The sequence below is a fragment of the Pelophylax lessonae genome, assembly GCF_965119305.1.
Source record: "Pelophylax lessonae genome assembly, chromosome: 3".
Taxonomy (NCBI): Eukaryota; Metazoa; Chordata; class Amphibia; order Anura; family Ranidae; genus Pelophylax; species Pelophylax lessonae.
In genome coordinates this window covers 18,623,121-18,643,950 of record NC_138770.1, presented here as the reverse complement: position 1 = coordinate 18,643,950, position 20,830 = coordinate 18,623,121, and the positions used below count along the sequence as shown (strand labels likewise).

General features: G+C 50.6%; 2 protein-coding genes across 2 annotated transcripts in view; one reads left to right on the top strand and one right to left on the bottom strand.

The window, feature by feature from the left end:
- Positions 1-3,939, top strand: part of LOC309548793 (uncharacterized protein) — a gene marked incomplete at its 3' end in the record, with an annotated part of 71,153 nt that extends 67,214 nt beyond the window's left edge. Inside the window, 2 exon segments of the mRNA XM_082248736.1 lie at positions 2,650-3,704; positions 3,706-3,939. Coding sequence (XP_082104862.1) covers positions 2,650-3,704; positions 3,706-3,939 — 1,289 coding nt within the window.
- Positions 1-20,830, bottom strand: part of LOC309550239 (uncharacterized protein) — a gene marked incomplete at both ends in the record, with an annotated part of 1,760,330 nt that overhangs the window by 1,141,255 nt on the left and 598,245 nt on the right.

The window sequence follows — 20,830 nt, the reverse complement described above, 5'->3', positions numbered from 1 at the left end:
AATGGCTTGGCTGTTGAAAGCCAGGTGCTGAAGGATAGGGGGTTGTCTGAATTGGTGATTCCCACGCTGTTAAAGGCTGAAAAATCTACCTCTAGGAAGATTTACCATCGCACCTGGAAAATGTACATTGTGTGGTATGAGTCTCTTGGGGGTCATCCCTGTTCCCTTTCGGTGGCCCAGATTTTGGCATTCTTCAAATGAGGTGTTAAGTACCACCTGGCCCTGGGTACCATCCAGGGCCAGGTTTTTGGCCTTGGCGGTCTTCTTTTACCATTCTTTGGCTATGCATTCTTTGGTTTGCACCTTTGTTCAGGGGGTTCGCCACTTGGCTCCCCCAGTTCAGTCTCTGTTGCCTCCGTGGGATCTCAATTTGGTGCTGTCGGTTCTCCAGTAGCCGCCTTTCAAAAATATTTGCAAGCTTCCCCTGATTATATTGTCTCACAAGGTAGCCTACCTGGTGGCTATTATTTCTGCATGCAGGGTGTCGGAGCTGGTGGTGTTGTCTTGTTGTTCACCTTACCTGGTGGCTCACAGAGATAGTGGTGCTTCGCCCTTGTCAGTCTTCACTTCCTAAGGTTGTTTCTGGTTTCCATCTGAATGAAGACATTGTGTTGCCTTCCCTGTTTCCTAAGTCTAAACATCCTAGGTGGATTGCCTTGCACTCTCTGGATGTGGGTCGGGCTCTCATGGTGTACCTTGCGGTAACCGAGTCATTTAGGAAATCAGCCTTACTATTTGTCCTTATGCATAGACCTTGCAAGGGGCTGGTCGAGTCTGGCACGACCATTTCCAGATGGACAAGACAGACGGTGGTGCAGGCCCAGTCCATCAACAGTCGGGTTCCTCTGTTCCCTGTTAAGGCGCTTTCTACGTGGGCGCTTAGTGCCTTCTGGGCCTTCTGCCATGAGGTGTCAGTGATACAGGTTTGCAAGGCGGCCACTGGTCATCTGTGCTCACTTTTACAAAATTTTACAAAGTGGATGTACTGGCATCTGCTGATGCTTCTTTTGGCAGCAGGGTTTTGCAGGTCGCTGTTTGAGAGGACCTTGTCCTCTTTGAAGGTGTATTGTTTTCAGGTGAGCTCCAGGTACTCCTGTTTGAGCTCCATATCTGGTTGGCTAGGTTTAGCATTTTGGGAATTGATTTCTGTTGTGTTTTTTCCCACCCCTCATGTTTAACAATGCTAACGTCCCAATGGTTTAGAAGATTCTGGAGCTGTGCCCGTCAATGAACATCAGAGAAAAGGATTTTATAGTAAGACAAAAATTCTATTATTTTACAGAAGATGATATTTATTGATTATAATAATTTTCTTGATTTAGAATGGAGATCCAATCGATATAGAATTTGAGGTTAAAGCAGAAGAAGAAGAGACGTATGTGAGGGATGATCAGCAGTCTATGGAGGAGGATGGAATAACGGGGACATTTATAGAGGAGGACACTCCTACAGAGATCAGCACAGGTGGGTCATTAACACTAAATAAATACATGTAAGCCACCACTGATTACTGAACACCAATATTATGAGTCCTGATCCCTGCACTATATACTGTATGTTGTACATTACATACTCCTGACCCCTGCACTATATACTCTATGCTGTACATTACATACTCCTGACCCCTGCACTATATACTCTATGTTGTACATTACATACTCCTGACTTTTGCTCTCTCCCCTCTTCCCACTGCTATATATACACATAATATGGATTCTCTTTTGTTACACCCATTTCCTACCAGCTGGACATTTTATATCTGATGATTTGATTGGAGGACAGACTTTTACATGCTGATAATAATGTGATAACATCCTCCAACTTTGGAACCTTAAACAGAAAGTGATAATGAGGGAGGAGTCAGTAACCCAATGATGTTGGTCTTCAGGATCAGTCCAGTCTTCATCTTGGTTGTTCTCCCCCCATCCTCACTTTCTGACCTCTGGTGGGGCTCAGCCCCGCTGTTATTCATGACTAAATCATGGACTAAATAAGGAAGTGCGGGACTTCTTGTGTTGGGAAGATGGCAATGAGTGATAGAGGGGGAGGGGACACTAGTCCTACAATCCCCTCATCACTGTCACTCCTATAAAAGACAGTTCTCGTTGTTTCCTCACTCTCTGACTAAGGTCCATGAATAAAGAAATGAACTGGAAGGAGATCAGAGGACCCATTTACTAGATACCTTGAGGGGGGAATTGTAAGATCCTCAGAGACAAAGCTGCCTGATGTGGGCGGAGTCCTGGTATAGGGGAACCAATCTGCTCATGTCTAGTAATAATCTTTGTATTTCTATTTTAGTACATGGATGGGAAATGAGGAAAACCTCAGAGGATTGTCTCACTTTGTCTCCAGACTGTAAAGTAGAAGATTAGGACATCACACAGTATAGTCCAGGAGAAAACCTGGCTACCTCAAATGTCGATCCGGCATCACACAGTGTAGATGGACCATCGTATTCCTCTTATCCTGAGGAACCTCAGACTGTGAGGGACAGTGCCGGACCATCGTATTCCTCTTATCCTGAAGAACCTCAGACTGTGAGGGACCGTGCTGTCCTTCCAACAGATACAAGATTTCCGTGTACTGAGTATGGGAAATGTTTCAGTGATAAATCAAATCTTCGTGTACATAAAAGGTGTCACACAGGTGAGAAGCTGTATTCCTGTCCTGAGTGCGGGAAAAAATTTTCAGTGAAGGCCAATCTTTACAGACATCAGAGATTGCACACTGCAGAGAATCCTCTTTCCTGTCCTGAGTGCGGGAAATGTTTTTCACAGAAGTCATATCTTTCCACGCATCAGAGATTGCACACCGGTGAGAAGCCGTATTCCTGTCCTGAGTGTGGGAAATGTTTTTCACAGAAGTCTGTTCTTTCCACACATCAGAGATCTCACACCGGTGAGAAGCCGTATTCCTGTCCTGAGTGCGGGAAATGTTTTTCAGCGAAGACCGATCTTAACAAACATTGGAGATCTCACACTGGTGAGAAGCCGTATTCCTGTCCTGAGTGCGGGAAATGTTTTTCAGAGAAGTCCACTCTTTTCAGGCATCAGAGATTGCACACTGGTGAGAAGCCGTATTCTTGTCCTGAGTGCAGGAAATGTTTTTCACGGAAGTCTGCTCTTTCCACACATCGGATATCTCACACTGGTGAGAAGCCGTATTCCTGTCCTGAGTGCGGGAAATGTTTTTCAGCGATGACCGATCTTAACAAACATTGGAGATCTCACACTGGTGAGAAGCCGTATTCCTGTCCTGAGTGCGAGAAATGTTTTTCACAGAAGTCATATCTTTCCACGCATCAGAGATTGCACACTGGGGAGAAGCCGTATTCCTGTCCTGAGTGCGGGAAATGTTTTTCACGGAAGTCTGCTCTTTCCACACATCAGAGATCTCACACTGGTGAGAAGCCGTATTCCTGTCCTGAGTGCGGGAAATGTTTTTCAGCGAAGACCGATCTTAACAAACATTGGAGATCTCACACTGGTGAGAAGCCGTATTCCTGTCCTGAGTACGGGAAATGTTTTTCAGAGAGGTCCACTCTTTTCAGGCATCAGAGATTGCACACTGGTGAGAAGCCGTATTCCTGTCCTGAGTGCGGGAAATGTTTTTCACGGAAGTCTGCTCTTTCCACACATCGGATATCTCACACTGGTGAGAAGCCGTATTCCTGTCCTGAGTGTGGGAAATGTTTTTTTAGAGAAGTCCGCTCTTTCCACACATCAGAGATTGCACACTGGTGAGAAGCCGTATTCCTGTCCTGAGTGCGGGAAATGTTTTTCAGGGAAGTCCCATCTTTCCACACATCAGAGATGGCACACTGGGGAGAAGCCGTATTGCTGTCCTGAGTGCGGGAAATGTTTTTCAGAGAGGTCCAATCTTTCCAGACATCAGAGATCTCACACGGGGGAGAAGCCACATTCCTGTCCTGAGTGAATTGTGGGAATTGTTCCTCACTGAAGTTTTTTTTTTCCCGTACATCAGGGTCCCACACAACCCTGGATGTCTATTAGTGCCTTGAGTGCGGGAAATGTCTTCTATATGAATGTTGGTGGACATGTGGGGAAGAAGCACACCCTGATATACACCTCAGATATACTCCATGGCTGATCTTCATCATGTAAGAAACATTTCATAAGGAGATCAGAGATCACCAAAGACATGGATGAAGTGTTGTCCCGTGTTGGCCATTGATAGCAGGAGAAAAATAAAAATGGAGTCCTTACCTTTCATTGGCTGAGTACATTTTGTGTGGGAAGATTTCACAAACATTTAGAGGTCTGTTTTTTTTTTTTAAAAAAGTGTGATTTCCTATAATCGTCAGCTCCACCTAGTGGCCATAATGTGTTATTTCGCTTTTTTTAAATTGAGGTATTTTGGGACAAATACTGGATTATGGCCACTAGATGGAGCTAAGGATTCTCTTCATAGGCCGCTATGGACTGAATGTACAATCGGATCAATGTACTCATGTTGTCACTGGGGGTGTTGAAAATGATCGGCGCATCACCATGCAGCCTTTTCCGATTCGGTTACGATGCAGAAACCAGAATAATCACGGTTGTGCGTGACGTCAACCTGGCTCCACCCCCCCTCCCCCCACAGAAGTGTCATTGCTGGATTAACATGCACCGTTGGCCTGGCTGCGTCCGGCGGTGTTCCCCTCTCATTGGATGGTGTTGCCTCAGAAGGCGGGTGATCCAGAACATCAACGTGCCGCCCCCCCCCCCCACGCTCTCCGCCCTTCCTCGGGATTTGTATCTCTGTCACCTCCCCCATGGGTGGGTGTAGTGCCGCTCGGCGCTAACATCATCATCACATCCCTGGGATGAGACACAGAGTCTGCTTTAGGAAATGAGGGGGAGGGGTAAGAGACCAGCCTGCCATGTTTAATGTAAGTGAGGGGTGAGTGCATAGAAGTGGCTCATCCCCTTCCTCTGCTGTACCTCCAGTCTGTGTGCTGTGTGTGCCTATCACATTGGGGCCTAAGTTGCTGCCAAAAGACTCCCCAATGATTTGTTAAAGTGATACTAAAGGGTATTATTATTATTTTCTGTAAAATAAAGAAAGATATCATACTTACCTGCTGGCCGTCTCCTGTACCATGTCTGCAGTCTCTGACCGTTAGAGATGTCCCGAACTGTTCGCTGGTGGACAGTTCCCGGCGAACATCGCTTGTTTGCGTCCGCCTCTGCGGGCGAACATATGCGATGTTCGGTCCGCCCCTATACTTCATCATTGAGGCAAACTTTGACCCTGTACCTCACAGTCAGCAGACACATTCCAGCCAATCAGCATACCCTCCCTCCCACCTCCTATAAAAAAGCAAGGGCAGCATCCATCTTAGATAATTCTGAAGCAGTGTGTTAGTGAGAGCAGGGAGAGTGCTGCTGCTGTTAATAGCTAGGGACAGTTGTTAGTCAGTGTTCTCGATCCACTCCAGCTGTAAGGACAGCATCCTGACAGCACCCCAAAAAGCCCTTTTTAGGGCTGGTATTTGAGTAATTTTTTAATATATATATATATATATATCTATTGTGCAGTTGCCTGCCCGCTGTGTGTGAGAGGCCACAGACCCACCACAGACTGTACTGTGTGCACACCACACTCATTTTGGGTGTTTTACAGTTTAAAAAATATTTTTTTTTTCCTCTGTCATAATTGCAGTGAGTGTCAGGTCCACAGAGTGTACTGTGCCCACTGCAGTGCCCACCACTCATATATACGGTGGCACAGCAGCTTGCAAATTAAAAATATATATTTTTTATAATTGCAGTTGCCTGGCCTGCCAGTGACTGTCAGGTCCACAGAGTGTACAGTGCCCACCACTGATATATACGGTGGCACAGCAGCTTGCAAATTAAATATATATATATTTTTTTATAATTGCAGTTGCCTGGCCTGCCAGTTCCACAGAGTGTACTGTGCCCACTGCAGTGCCCACCACTCATATATACGGTGGCACAGCAGCTTGCAAATTAAAAATATATATATTTTTTTATAATTGCAGTTGCCTGGCCTGCCAGTGACTGTCAGGTCCACAGAGTGTACTGTGCCCACCACTCATATATACGGTGGCACAGCAGCTTGCAAATTAAAAATATATATATTTTTTTATAATTGCAGTTGCCTGGCCTGACAGTGACTGTCAGGTCCACAGAGTGTACTGTGCCTACTGCAGTGCCCACCACTGATATATATACGGTGGCACAGCAGCTTGCACGCATAGTACCACAAATCTAACAAAAAATTACAGGCAGAGGCAGGACACCCTGCAGAGGCTGTCGTGGTCGTGGTGCTGTGATTTCCTTTGGCCCTAGAATAATGCCCAGTGTTCAGAAGCCACGTACCCTGAACTCAAAAAATTCTGAGGACATAGTTGACTGGCTTACACAGGACACCCAATCTTCTACAGCTTCCGCTCGGAACCTTAATGCACCATCCTCCTCCAGCTCAGCTTCGGGCACCTCTCAATTTACCGCTCGCCCGCCCGCCAGCACCACCACCAACACTAGCACCACAGCCGCTTCACTTGATCTGTCAGAGGAGTTATTTACACATGAGTTGGAAGAAATAAGTGATGTGCAACCATTAGTGCCAGAGGATGTAGATAACGGGGATATGTCTCAGTCAGGCAGCATTATACACATGGACGTACATTGTGATGATGATGATGATGTTGTACCTGCTGCTGCTGCCTTTGCTGAGTTGTCAAGTAAAGCGGCTGATGATGACGATGTGTCCGTGGATGTCACCTGGGTGCCTACGCGAAGAGCAGAAGAAGAGGGGGAAAGTTCAGATGGGGAGACAGAGAGGAGGAGGAGATGAGTTGGAAGCAGGGGGAGGTCATCGCAAGGAGCTAGTGGCACAGTCAGACAGCATGTATCGGCACCCGGGGTCAGCCAGACAGCACGCCAATCAACGCAAGCTGTTGCCACCACCAGAATGCCGTCATTGCAAAGCTCAGCAGTGTGGCATTTTTTTTATGTGTCTGCCTCTGAAAGCAGCGATGCCATTTGCAACCTGTGCCAAAAGAAACTGAGTCGTGGGAAGTCCAACACCCACCTAGGTACAACTGCTTTGCGAAGGCACATGATCTCCCATCACAAACGCCTATGGGATCAACACATGAGTAAAAGCAGCACACAAACTCAAAGCCACCATCCTCCTCCTGGTCCAGCATCTTCAGCCACGTCAACCACTGCTGTCCTCCTTGCCCTCTATCAACAACCCGCCAGTGCCGCCACTCCGCCTCTCACCTTCAGCAGTTCCTGCTCATCTGCCCACAGTCAGGTGTCTGTCAAGGAAATGTTTGAGCGTAAGAAGCCAATCTCACAGAGTCACCCCCTTGCCCGGCGTCTGACAGCTGGCTTGTCGGAACTCTTAGCCCATCAGCTTTTACCATACAAGCTGGTGGAGTCTGAGGCCTTAAAAAAATGTGTCGCTATTGGGACACCGCAGTGGAAGGTACCCGGCCGAAATTTTTTTTCACAAAAGGCAATCCCCAACCTGTACTTTATTGTGGAAAAAGAAGTAATGTCATGTCTGGCACACAGTGTTGGGGCAAGGGTCCATCTGACCACTGATAGCTGGTCTGCAAAGCACAGTCAGGGCAGGTATATTACTTACACTGCGCATTGGGTAAACCTGCTGGCGGCTGCCAAGCATGGAATGCGTGGCTCTGCAGAGGAGTTGGTGACACTGTCATGACTTGCAGGCAGGCCTGCTGCCACCTCCTCTACTCCTACTCCATCCTCTTTGCTAACCTCCTCAGCTGAGTCCTCTTCTGCTGTTGTGTCTTGCTCCACACCAACTGCACCCCCCAGCTCCCCAGGGGCTATTCCACATGCCGGATACGACAGTGTCACGCTGTCTTGGGGTTGACTTGCCTGAAAGCAGAGAGTCACACCGGACCAGCACTACTGTCCGCCCTGAACGCACAGGTGGATCAGTGGCTGACCCCGCACCAACTGGAGATTGGCAAATTGGTGTGTGATAACGGAAGCAATTTGTTGGCGGCATTGAATTTGGGCAAGTTGACACATGTGCCGTGCATGGCACATGTGTTGAATCTGATTGTACAACGCTTTGTGCAGAAGTACCCAGGCTTACAGGACGTCCTCAAGCAGGCCAGGAAGGTGTGTGGCCATTTCAGGCGTTCCTACACGGCCATGGCGCACTTTTCAGATATTCAGCGGCGAAACAACGTGCCAGTGAGGCGCTTGATTTGCGACAGCACGACACGTTGGAATTCAACACTCCTGATGTTCGACCGCCTGCTCCAACAAGAAAAAGCGGTCAACGAGTATTTGTATGACCGGGGTGCTAGGACAGCCTCTGCGGAGCTGGGTATTTTTTTGCCACGTTACTGGACGCTCATGCACAATGCCTGTAGGCTCATGCATCCTTTTGAGGAGGTGACAAACCTAGTCAGTCGCACCGAAGGCACCATCAGCGACATCATCCCATATGGTTTCTTCCTGGAGCGTGCCCTGCGAAGAGTGCTGGATCAGGCCGTAGATGAGTGTGAAGAGGAAGTTGTGGTCACCATCACCACCAGAAACAGCCTTATCATCGCTTGCTGGACCTGCGGCAACGCTGGAAGAGGAGTCTGAGATCCCCATTGAGATATTTAAAAATTGCTATCATGTCCCCCCTCAGGCGTCTCTGCTCCAGGGAGAATAAATCAAGCGTTTGCAGACGCTCTTCATAATTAAGGTCCTCCAATCCCCTAATTAGTTTAATTGCCCTTCTCTGGACTCTCTCCAGCTCCAACACATCCCTCCTGAGGACTGGCGACCAGAACTTATCTCTGGAATACATCCCTTTCTTTATGCATGCTAATATTCTGCTGGGTGATCTTGGGTGATCATTAAAGCCTACTAGGTCAACAATGGGCCCACACTGCAGAATCATTGTTTTCTGGGTCACTTAATTGTCAATGAACTACCTCAGCACGCCCATAGGCTTTGAAAAACCGCTATCGCCTGCAATCTCCCAATCGTGCGCATGAGCACAGTCACATCACTACAGCAAGATTGACGCATAGAGGAATAAAATGTATGTCATGAGTGTGTCAACTATTGACAACTCTTTGCGCTTGTCTAAAATCTATTCGATACACGTCCCCTGATAGGGGACGTAACCGGGATAAAACTGATAAGAATAGTACCACTTAACACACCACTCATATAGGATGGCACAGTACATTGCACGGCGCACGCGCAGTGCCCAAAATTGGTAGTAAGAGGACAGACCAACCATCTTTTTCCATCTCCCGGTTACTAAAATCTATTCCATACACCGGCCCCTGATAGGGGACGTAACGTAACAGGGATTAAACTGATAAGAACAGATTTTTTTAATTTAAAAAAAAGAGGACAGCCTCTGTGGAGCTGGGTATTTTTTGGCCGCGTTACTGAATGCTCATGCACAATGGCTGTAGGCTCATGCGTCCTTTTGCGGAGGTGACAAACCTGGTCAGTCGAACCCAAGGCAACATCATCGACCTCATCCCATATGCGTTTTTTCTGGAGCGTGCCCTGCGAAGAGTACTGGATCAGGCCGTAGATGAGCATGAAGAGCAAGAGTTGTGGTCCCCATTACCACCAGAAGCAGCCTTGTCATTGTCGATTGCTGGACCTGTGGCAACGCAGAGAGAGGAGTCTGAAGAAGAGAAGTCAGAGGAGGAAGGTGGCTTTGAGGAGGTGGAAGACCAACCACAGCAGGCGTCCCAGGGGGCTTGTTGTCACCTTTCGGGGACCCTTGGTGTTGTACGTGGCTGGGTGGAGGAAGAGACCTTCAATGACGTCAGCGAGGACAAGGAACGGGACATGGCTAGCTTGGTATCCAACCTTGTGCAAATGGGGAGTTTGCGGTTGTGCAAATGGACTGACTGACTGACTATTAAATGGGTGTCAGGTCACCTGTGGCCAGGTGACAACTGCACCCTGTTGGAGGCAGGGGCGCAGCGCAAGGTAGTGAACCCGATAGCAGACTGCTGCGGATGGACCGGAACGTGAGCCCAAGATTCCCCAGGGCGCAGAGTCTAAGACCCAGCAGGTGTTCACCAGAGCCTCTAGTGGTGAGGATGGACTTGGCTGCAGCTGGGTCCAGGTCGCGGCCCCTGGGGTCCCCCAGGTCACTCTCTGTAGGGAGAGAAGGGAAGCAGCCACTCGGGACACACGGAATGGTGATGGGTAAGCCAAGGTCGGGGTAACAGGCAGACAAGGGTAACCACGGGACAGGCCAAAGGTCAGGGTAACAGCCAAACAGGAATAGTCAGAGACAAGCCAAAGTCGGTACACAGAACAGTAGATCAAGCACACAGGAAACTAGCAACAGGGAACAGCAAAGCTGACCTGCAGTGCACTGGTTAATATAGACTTCCTGGAATGGCCTGGGGTGGAGCCAAACAGGGAAGAGAGATGATAAAAGCAGCCAGAAGGAAGAGTCTGGCCCTTAATGCAGACATGAGGATGAGGAACAGGTAAACTACCTGACATTATTGCATGTTCATGACAATGGGGAGTTTTGTCTGTCAGAGTTTGGTCTGTCACTGTGAAGCGGGAGTAACCCTTACACTACCTGATTGATACAACATCATACCTGATCGTATACACACACTGGATGTTTTAAAGCACGTTATTCCAAACAATTTAGGAATGTTAGGTGATTTATGCCCTTTATGGATTAAAACCCGACTCTGCGTCAACTACGTAATTTTCCATGGGAGTTTTGCCATGAATCCCCCTCCAGCATGCCACAGTCCAGGTTTTAGTCCCCTTGAAACAACTTTTCCATCACTATTGTGGCCAGAAAGAGTCCGTGTGAGTTTTAAAATTCGCCTGCCTATAGAAGTCTATGGCGGTTCGCCCGTTCGCGAACATTTGTGGAGGTTCGCGTTCGCGAACGGCACATTTTAGGTTCGCGACATCACTACTGCTCTGTTTGATACTGGTTCTCAGCTGACGATCATATACAGGCCCTTCTATCAGCAACACTTAAACCACCTCCCTTTGCAACCTGTGGACACTTTGCCTGTTTATGGTGTGGGAGAAAATCCTGTTTTTATGGATGGTTGCCTAGAAGTTGAGCTTCGCATTCCTGGCGTGATAGCTGAGGAGGATCCCCCACTTAAAGTTATTGCTTATCTGAGCCCTCCCCCTTGGGGTAATGAGTATGCTCCTATGATTGTGGGTTCCAATGTTGAAGCTGTTGAGGCTGCTTTCATACGGTTTCTTCAGCCCCAACGAGGAACTCCCCTACCTTCACTGCCTGTTGCTCCAGATCTTCAAAATATCTGCCAAACTTTTGCTCCTGACCTTCCTGGAGGGTGTGTGGGAAATCCATGGCGTCCCATAGAGCTTCCAGCAGGGGGAGTAAGAGTGTTGCGGGTTTATGTGGAAATTTCACCAAGTGCAAATGGTAGTTTCTTTTTGCTAGAGACTGATACAAAAGAGGCTGCAAAGAATGGCTGGGAGATAGTACCAGAAAGGAAAGACTATTGTGTAAAATGTCCAAGAATGGATGTTGTGACTGTCTGGAACATTACCACACACCCAGTTATAATACCAGCCTGGAAAGAGGTAGCCTATTGTTACCCAGTGGAAACCATTAGCTCCTACACTGCCAAAGTCAAGGAAAGAGAAACCAAATTAGATGTTCACTTGAATGATGCTGATAGTCCTGCAGAGCACCAACAAGCACTAGGAGAGCAGCTAATGGAATACAATGATGTTTTCTCTACCGATGACATGGATGTTTGGTGTGCAAAAAGTATTCAGCACAGTATTCGCCTAACAGATAGCACTCCATTTAGAGAAAGATCCAGGCGCATACCTCTTAAAGATCTGGATGATGTTCGAGAGTGCTTGCACAAAATGAAAGATGAAAACATCATTGCTGAGTCTAAAAGCCCGTATGCATCCCCAATAGTGGTATTCAGAAAGAAAAACGGTGGAGTGCAAATATGTGTTGACTACAGGACTCTGAATCGGCGAACAATCCCAGATCAATACACGCTACCTCGCATTGAGGAAGCTCTTTTTTTTCTAAATTCGTTTATTGAAACAAAAATAAGGCATATAACAAACCACCAGATAAACACAGTAAGCAGTAATAGTGTAACAGTAAGATGTACAGCTCCCAGGTGACATAGACATCATGGAATAACAGGATAAGAGCATAATGAATCTTGGGGGCGGACATCCCCCGACAGTCAAACCTAAGCATTCCAACCCCCTAGAACCCTGCAAAGCGGGAAATATGGCACCCAGAGCGTAGGCAGGAGCCCTAGGGCCACCGCGGGGCAGACCCCCGCCACCACCGGCATCCAACATATGGCCGGCATCAGGCGCGCGGAGGGCCGCCCCACGATAGACTCCCAAGAACCCCGAAGGGCAGGGGGGATTGACATCAATACGTTTGCCTGGGAGCAAGATGAGGATCCCAACGAACAACCATAGTAACATGCCTGTAAGAGTAAACCGGACAGGAAAAAAAAAAAAAAAAGAAGGATAAAGGAGGGATAACAAGAGGAGGGAGAATAGGAGGAAAAAAGAGGAGTAAGGGAGAAGAGCAGGGGGGGGGGGGATGGTAGGACAGCGCGGTACAACATCACCCACAATCACAGAGCATTATATCAGCAGATCACGGTATTCTGCTGAAAAAGTAAATTTGTGCCAATAGAACCAGCGTTTCGTGAATTTCTCTCTGGTTCCCCTCTCCGTCGCCAACAGATCTTTCATTTCGTTAATGCATTTGACTTTATTAAGCCACATGGCCACAGTCGGGGGCTGGGTCTGCTTCCAAAGGGGGGGATGCAACTCTTTGCTGCCGTGAACAATAACGGCAAGATGGATTTCCGATAGGACGCTCTCGGGAACTCGTGATGGTGGAGCAGGAAAAGCGCAGGGTCCAGCGTCAAGGAGTGGTCCGTGAATTTTTGGGCAATAAGGCGTACCGATGCCCAGAATGGTTGCACCCGTTCACACGACCAGAAAATATGGAGGTATGTCCCCCGCTCCCTGCCGCACCTCCAGCAAGTGTCAACACTGGTCGGGAACATCCGACTCAACCGCACCGGGGTATAGTGCCATCTAGTCAGACATTTGTACCCCACCTCCTGGTAGCGAGAGCAGATGGAAGTTTTGTACGCGAAAAACAGTAGGCGTTCCACCTGCTGGTCGGTGAAGGACAGACCCAGATCTCGCTCCCAGCGAGCCACATAGGGAGGTCGGTACGGTGCCTCAGGAGTGACCAGAGTCTTGTACATGAGGGATGATAGTGTGTCGTAAAGGAGACGGAACGGAGCAAAGTTCCTCAAAGTAGGTGAGACTTCTGGCAAACAGGGGCGCTGCCGGTAGGGATTGCAGAAAGTGCGAGAGTTGGACCTGTTGCCAGAAACTCAGCTCGGAGAAGGCGGCGTCCGAATGAAGGCGAGACCTGGTGATCCAGGACCCGTCCCGAACAAAGTGGCGGGCCTGACCAATTCCCGCATCCCTCAGAGATCGAAATCCCGGCTGGTCCAATTCCCGGTGGAAAATCGGGGTTGTCAACCACCGGAAGAAGGGGGGACGGCAGGGTAGCTAAGGAGCCCCCGTGGCACAGACGCCTTCCCACCCGCAAGGTGGGGCCAATAGTCGGGTGGTCGGACAATTCCCTCTGGACCGCTGAAGAAGTCCACAGAGAGGTCTCAGGTGGGATCCCCCCTGAGCTCCGCTCCAAACGTACCCACTGCTTCAGTGGGCCATGGCGGTACCAGTCCAAGATACGGGACAAGTGACAAGCCTCATAATATGCTACGGCGTCCGGTAGAGCCATGCCTTTGGTCAGTTTAGGCATGCGCAGAACACGCAACGCCAGCCTCGGGAGCCCCTGCGCCACAGAAACTCCCGGAACACCCGATTAACCTTCCGAAGGAAGGAAGCCGGGACGGTCACCGGGACGGCCTGGAACAAGTATAAAAGGCGGGGCATTACATTCATTTTTATGATATTGCAACGCCCGAACCACGAGAAACGGCCCCCTTGCCAGTCATCGAGATCTTTTTTGATTCGTGTCAATAATGGTGGGAAATTGCAATCAAAGGCTCCGTCAGGTGAGTGCGGTAGAGCAATCCCCAAATAGCGAATATGGGACGACCCCCACTTAAAGGGGAAGTCCGCCCGGAGGAGAGCAGAGAGAGCGGGTGGGATAGCCACCGCCAGGGCCTTGGACTTAGCTTGATTTATTTTATAGAAAGAAAGGGATTCATAAACACGGAACTCTTTCAGCAAATTGGGCAAAGAGGTCAGAGGTTTCGTAAGAAAGAAGAGCAGGTCATCTGCGTACGCCGCCACCTTGGGGGAGAGCGTCTGGGAGACCGATATCCCAGCAACATCAGTATTGGCCCTCATCGTGCGCAGGAAAGGCTTGAGGGTCAAGACGAAGATCAGCGGGGAGAGCGGGCAGCCCTGATGGGTCCCATTGGAGATCACCATGGGGTCAGATAGGTGACCATTGACCCTCACTCTCGCCGAGGGGGCTGAGTAGATAGCCTGAACCCAAGACATGAGCCTCTCCCCCGCTCCAATGTGCGCCATCGTCGCCAAGAGGAATTCCCAATTCACCCGATCGAATGCCTTCTCCGCATCAGTGGATAGAAGCAAGGACGGGATTCGGCGGGTATTGGCAAGGTGCACCAGGTCAAGCGCCTTGGTGGTGTTGTCTCGTGCCTCCCGGGAAGTGACAAAGCCCACCTGGTCGTCATGGATCAATTGCGGAAGCAGCGGGGCCAATCTAGAGGCCAGGATCTTAGTAAAGAGCTTCAGGTCAACATTTAGAAGCAAGATAGGCCTGTAGCTGGCACAGACCATAGGATCCTTACCTTCCTTCGCAATAACCGCTATGTGTGCCCGAAGCGAATCCGCCGGGAACACTGCACCCTCACCCGTAGCGTTATATGCAGCAAGGAAATGGGGAGAAAGGATGTCATTAAAGCATTTGTAGTAGCGTTTGGAGTAGCCATCCGGGCCCGGGGCCTTCCCTGGTTGCGCCGCCTTCAGAGCCAGCAACAGCTCACCAGGGCGCAAGGGTTCATCCAATTTCTCAACTTCCTCCTCCGGGAGGGAGGGGAGGCCCGAAGCAAGAAGATAGGAGCGGATCGCGTCGACCCGCCCAGCCCCAGAAGGGGATGAAGAGTCCGGGGACAAGTTGTAAAGAGACGAATAGTATTGACGGAAGGCTTCAGCGATGTCCGCAGTGGAATGCACCCTACGACCCCCGGAAGTCGAGAGCTCAGGCACGAAGGTGCGGACCCTCTGTGCACGGAGTGCACGAGCCAGCAATTTTCCACACTTGTCCCCATGCTCATAAAAGGCCCGTCTGCACTTGGCCAATGCCGCCTTCGCCCGGAAAAGGACCAAGGACCGCAACTGTTCTCGCAAGACCGCCAGCTCTTGCAGGGCAGCCTGGGCAAGAGAGCGTTTGTGGACCAATTCCAGTTTGCTGATTTTAGAGAGGAGATCACTCAACTGCTGAGTACGTTCTTTCTTGCAGCGCGACCCTATCTTAATAAGAACCCCACGCAAGTAGCTCTTGTGCGCTTCCCACACCATCAGGGGAGGGCTCTCGGACGAAGCATTAGTGGCAAAGAAACCCCTAAGCTCCGAGCACAGTTCCGCTACCACAGCCGCGTCCTGGAGGAGACTATCATTCAGTCGCCATTGCCACTGCGGGCGGTCCGAAGAGCTCAGATCCAGATCCAAAAGGACCGGGGCATGGTCGGAGAATGTAATAGACCCGATGGAGGCCGAGACGACACACGGCAGCAAGGTCTGGGGCAACAGAAAAAAGTCAATGCGAGAGTAAGAGGCATGAGGGGGGGAGTAGAAGGTGTAGTCCCTCATTTCCGGATGGAGAATGCGCCAGGGATCAACCAGACGCAACCCCTGGAACAGCATCTTAATACGCTTCAGGGCAGCGTAGGAAAGGTGAGAGGACCCCTTAGACGTGTCCACCACCGGGTCAAGAGCCAAGTTAAAATCCCCGCCCACGATGACCTGACCCTCCGCAAACTTCTCCAGCCGCGAGAGCAGGGATTCCATGAAAGCCACATGACCAGTATTCGGGAGATAAAGGTTGACCAGCGTAACCGGCAGAACCCCCAGCCGCCCCTTAACAAAGAGCACACGTCCCGCGCCGTCGTTCCACGAGTCCGAGAGCGTCCACGGGGCGTGACTAGTAATCAGTATACACACCCCCTTAGATTTGGAGTCAGAAGAGCAGCCATGATATACCGTGGGATAGCGTCGGTCTCCCAATTTAGGAAGCTTGTCCGATCTGAAATGGGTTTCCTGTAAAAAACCGACCTGCGCCCGGAGACGGTGAAGATCAGAGAGAACAACCGAACGCTTCTCGGGAGTATTTAACCCCTTGACATTTAGGGAGACCAATCGCAGCGGGTCTACCCTCGGGGGAGCCATCATCCCCCACCCCCAAGAGCAAAGGCAGGGCAGAGGGAAAAAAAAAAAGGGGGGGGGGAGGAGGAGGGAAAAAAGGAGTAAAGGGAGGGGAGAGAAAAGGGAAAGGCGAGAGTGAGATAAATAAGGTAAGAATTCAAAGAGGGGTGCACTCCTGGTGCACAGGGGGGAGGATCTACAGTGCAAACCGCACTGAGGAGACCAAGTCTCAAGGTACCAAGAGGTTCGACCCACTCCGCTCAAACCGTGGGCAGAACAGGTGGAACCTCAAGGTACACCCTATTGGGGGAACGAGGAGGGTCACAACAGACAGAGAAAGGTGACCACTACCCAGGACCCCTCCCAGACCGGCAATGAAAAACAATATCAAGAATAGCAATATCAAATATAAAGGCATTCCATTGTAAAACAAAGTGCAAAAGCTGAGGAGCAGCAATCGAAGAGCCTGTGAAGGCAGAGCAGCCTCGCAACCATGGTCAGGAGAGCACATAAAACAGTCAACATAACAACCCTATGTGAGATAAATGTGAGCCCTCAGGGGGGAAAGGGGGGGGAAGGGGGGGAAGAGGGGAGGGGGGGGAAGGGTAGGGAAAGAGGGGGAAAGGAGAGGAACACAGCTCATTAGGAACCCCCACAAACCCACACACAGTACCCTATCAAGCCCTTGCAGTGGCACCGCAGCTGGAACATACTTGCCCCCTCGCCCCTAGAAACCACATCAAACTGCGGTACCATCACACGAGCAACCCAGCCAGTGTAAATTGGCAAGGCTGAGCAGTGGAACCCGCTCGGATCACGCCCCCCAATGGGAACCCCGGGCATACAGGAAAGGACGGAGGAGATGGGGTAGGATGAAAGAAAAAAAAAAGGGGGGGAAGAAGAAAAAAAAGGGGGGGGGGAAAGGGAAGGAAGGAGATAGGAGGAGGGAGAGGCAGGGAATGGGGGGGAAAGGGGGGGCAAGGAGAGAGAGGAAGGGGGGAGGGGGGGAAGAGTAGGGGAGAGGGAATGGGGAAATAGGACGGGTGGAGGGGGGAAGTGGGGAGGGGGGGAGGGGGGGAGAAGTGAGGGGGGAGAAAGGAAAAGGGGGGAGGAAAGAAAAAAAAAAGGGGGGGGAGGGAGGGGAGCTGTGAGCAACAGTTACATTAATATGAGTAGAGAATACATATCAGCCAGACCCAGCAGCATAAGGAAAGTGCAGAGCCACAAAACACATATGATAAGGTGCAAGAGATCCTACAAGCAGCACAGTCACATCAGTCAGTTAGTTCAGCGAGAGGGCCTCAAGGTGGTACTGGACAAGGGGAACCCACACAACTCCAATGCAGCAAAAAATAGGGACCAACCCACGGAGTCCATGAGTGGGGGGCGAGCATGGATGGCATCGGTAGGGTCACTTGGCAGCAGGTAGAATCGGGCAAGCGGGCAGCAGCAAAGAGCAAACAGGGGGGGATGGGCAGTCCAGGTCCATGGGGTGCAAAATGAAGCACCTAGGGGGGGAGGGGAGGGAAGCAGGGCAAAGGGGGTACCACAGGGCCACAGTCAGACTCACGGTTGCAGGCAGCAGCATTCTAGTCTTCCAGGGAGGCCGCCGCCGGGCCGGCGGAGCCCGCGCTCAGGGACCCACGAGGGTGCTGCGAACCCCGTGATCGAACCCGAGAAGGGCCACCGCCCGGGGGGCGAGCCGCACGGTCCGGGAGCCTCGCCATCGAGGCCGGTAAGTCTTGGGGAGCCAGGCCGGCAAAGCGATAGAGAGCCTGGAGATCAGCATGCCTCCGGAGGGTGAACGAAGAGCCATTCCGCCGGACTGTCAGCTGCAGGGGAAACCCCCAGCGGTAGGTGGCGTCTTGGGAGCGAAGTCTTTCTAGAAGTGGCTTCAGCATAGCCCGACGGGTCAAAGTACCTCTTGAGATGTCCGGGAAGACGGCGATCTGCGCCCCATCAAAGTCCACCGGGCCGTGGGACCACGCCGCCCGCAGCAGCTGTTCTTTAACTGAATATCTGTGGAGGCGGCAAATCACGTCCCGCGGTCTGTCCGCATCTGGCGAGCGGGGGCCCAGAGCCTGGTGCACCCGGTCAAAAAGAAAGTCCACCGGAGGGTCCTGCGGCATCAACTTGGAGAATATAGCCTGGACCGTCACCACCAGATCCTCTCGTCCCGTCGCCTCAGGTAGGCCCCGGAGCCGCAGGTTATTACGGCGGCTCCGGTTCTCGATGTCCTCCATCTGGAGCTGGTGTTCCGCCAGGGCATCGGCATGGGAAGCCTGTGTACGCTCCAGGTGAGCCACCCGTGACTGGAGGTCTCCAAGTGCGGATTCACCCGCCGCTACTCTCCCCCGCACCTGGGTCACTTCAGCCGTTATCGCTGCGAAATCTCTGCGGTGCTGCTCTGCCACCTGGGCCACGATGTCCTCCATGTCCCGCTTCGTGGGAAGGGAAGGGAGAAGCGCCCAAATGTCTCTCTCCTCCTCCGGGGGAACCAGCAGAGAGGTCTGCGAGGAAGGGAGGGAGCCCTGAGACATCGTCGAAGTGGCGTGGAGCTGGGGAGAGGCAGGCGGTTGCTGAGGCGATGTGGCGGTCCAGGCAAGGCCGCTGTTGAGGCCTACCGTCGGAGATTGCGGTCCCGGGGTCGGGGAGCCCTGGAAGAAGCTGCGGATAGGAGCCGATGGGGTAGCCCGGGAAGCCGCCTTCGTCTTCCGCCGTTTGTAGGTGCTCATGACAGCCTAGGAATGCCTAAATAAGCCGGTCAGGGAGGCTAGGGAGCAGGAGCACCAGAGAAGAACGTCTTCACACCGCCATGACCTAGCCACGCCCCCCCCCCCCCCCCCGAGGAAGCTCTTGATGCCCTGCAAGGCAGTAAATGGTTCACAGTAATGGACTTAAGATCTGGTTATTACCAGGTCCCAATGAGTGAGGAAGATCAAGAAAAGACGGCTTTTATTTGCCCCCTGGGGTTTTTCCAGTTTGTTTGCATGCCTCAGGGCATTAGTGGTGCACCTGCAACCTTTCAACGTCTAATGGATCGGACCCTGGGAGACCTTTGTCCCACTCAATGTATCGTCTACCTTGATGACATAATTGTCTTTGGCTCCACTCTGGAGGAGCATGACCAAAGACTGTTTAAAGTGCTAGATTGTTTGAGGAAGGAAGGTCTGAAACTTTCACTGGACAAATGTAAGTTTGCTCGTTCTTCAGTAAACTTTGTGGGTCACATCGTATCTGCAGAAGGGGTAGCAACTGATCCTGCTAAGGTGGAGGCTGTGGTTACCTGGCCCCGTCCCACAAATCTGACAGAACTGAGGTCCTTCTTGGGATTTTGTGGCTATTATCATCGATTCATTAGAGGCTATTCCAAGACTGCTCGGCCTCTTAATGACTTGCTCAAAGAAACCCCTGGCATGGACACAAACCGCAAAACTCCTTTCAGTGAGAGATGGACTTCTGCTTGTGAAGAAGCTTTTCTACAGCTTAAGAAAAGTCTTACAGAAGCACCAGTGTTGGCTTATGCAGACCCACAAAAGCCATACATTCTGCATGTGGATGCCAGCTATGATGGATTGGGAGGAGTCTTACATCAACAGTACCCAGGAGGACTAAGGCCTGTTGCTTATATCAGTTGCAGTCTAAGCCCAGCAGAAAAGAATTATCCTGTTCATAAACTGGAATTTCTTGCCCTGAAGTGGGCTATTGTTGAAAAGCTGCATGATTACTTGTATGGAACTCAGTTTGAGGTGAGAACCGACAACAACCCCCTGACTTATGTTTTGACTACAGCTAAGCTAGATGCCACTGGTCATAGGTGGCTTGCTGCCTTGTCTAATTATCAGTTCACTCTCAAGTACAAGCCGGGTCCCAAGAATATTGGGGCTGATGCTCTTTCTAGGTGCCTTGGATTACCCATGAACTTGGAAGAAAGTGACTGGGAGGAAGTACCTGGGCCTATTGTGGCTGCCTATTGTGCTACAGTTGCTGTACAAGGAGACAATATTGTTTTCTCTGACCTAAGAGCTTTTGATTCCCTGGGAACTGGTGAAGAGTGTATTCCAAACATGTATTGCTGCCCCACTGCTTTAGGGGTGCCAGAAAACATCCAGCTGCAAAAGAAAGATATGATTCTTCTACAAAAAAAGAGATCCAATAATTAGACATGTTAGAGAGTCTGTTTTCCGCAAAGATCCTAACTACATGAGAAAATACCTACCTGAGCAGAGTACCTACTATCTTAAGGAATGGGATAAGCTCAAAATAATTGATGGACTTTTGTACAGGGTACATTTGTTTCATGATCATCCTGGAAGGAGACAGCTAGTGCTCCCTCAAGTCTATAGAAACTCTGTTTTGAGAAGTTTGCATGATCAACATGGGCA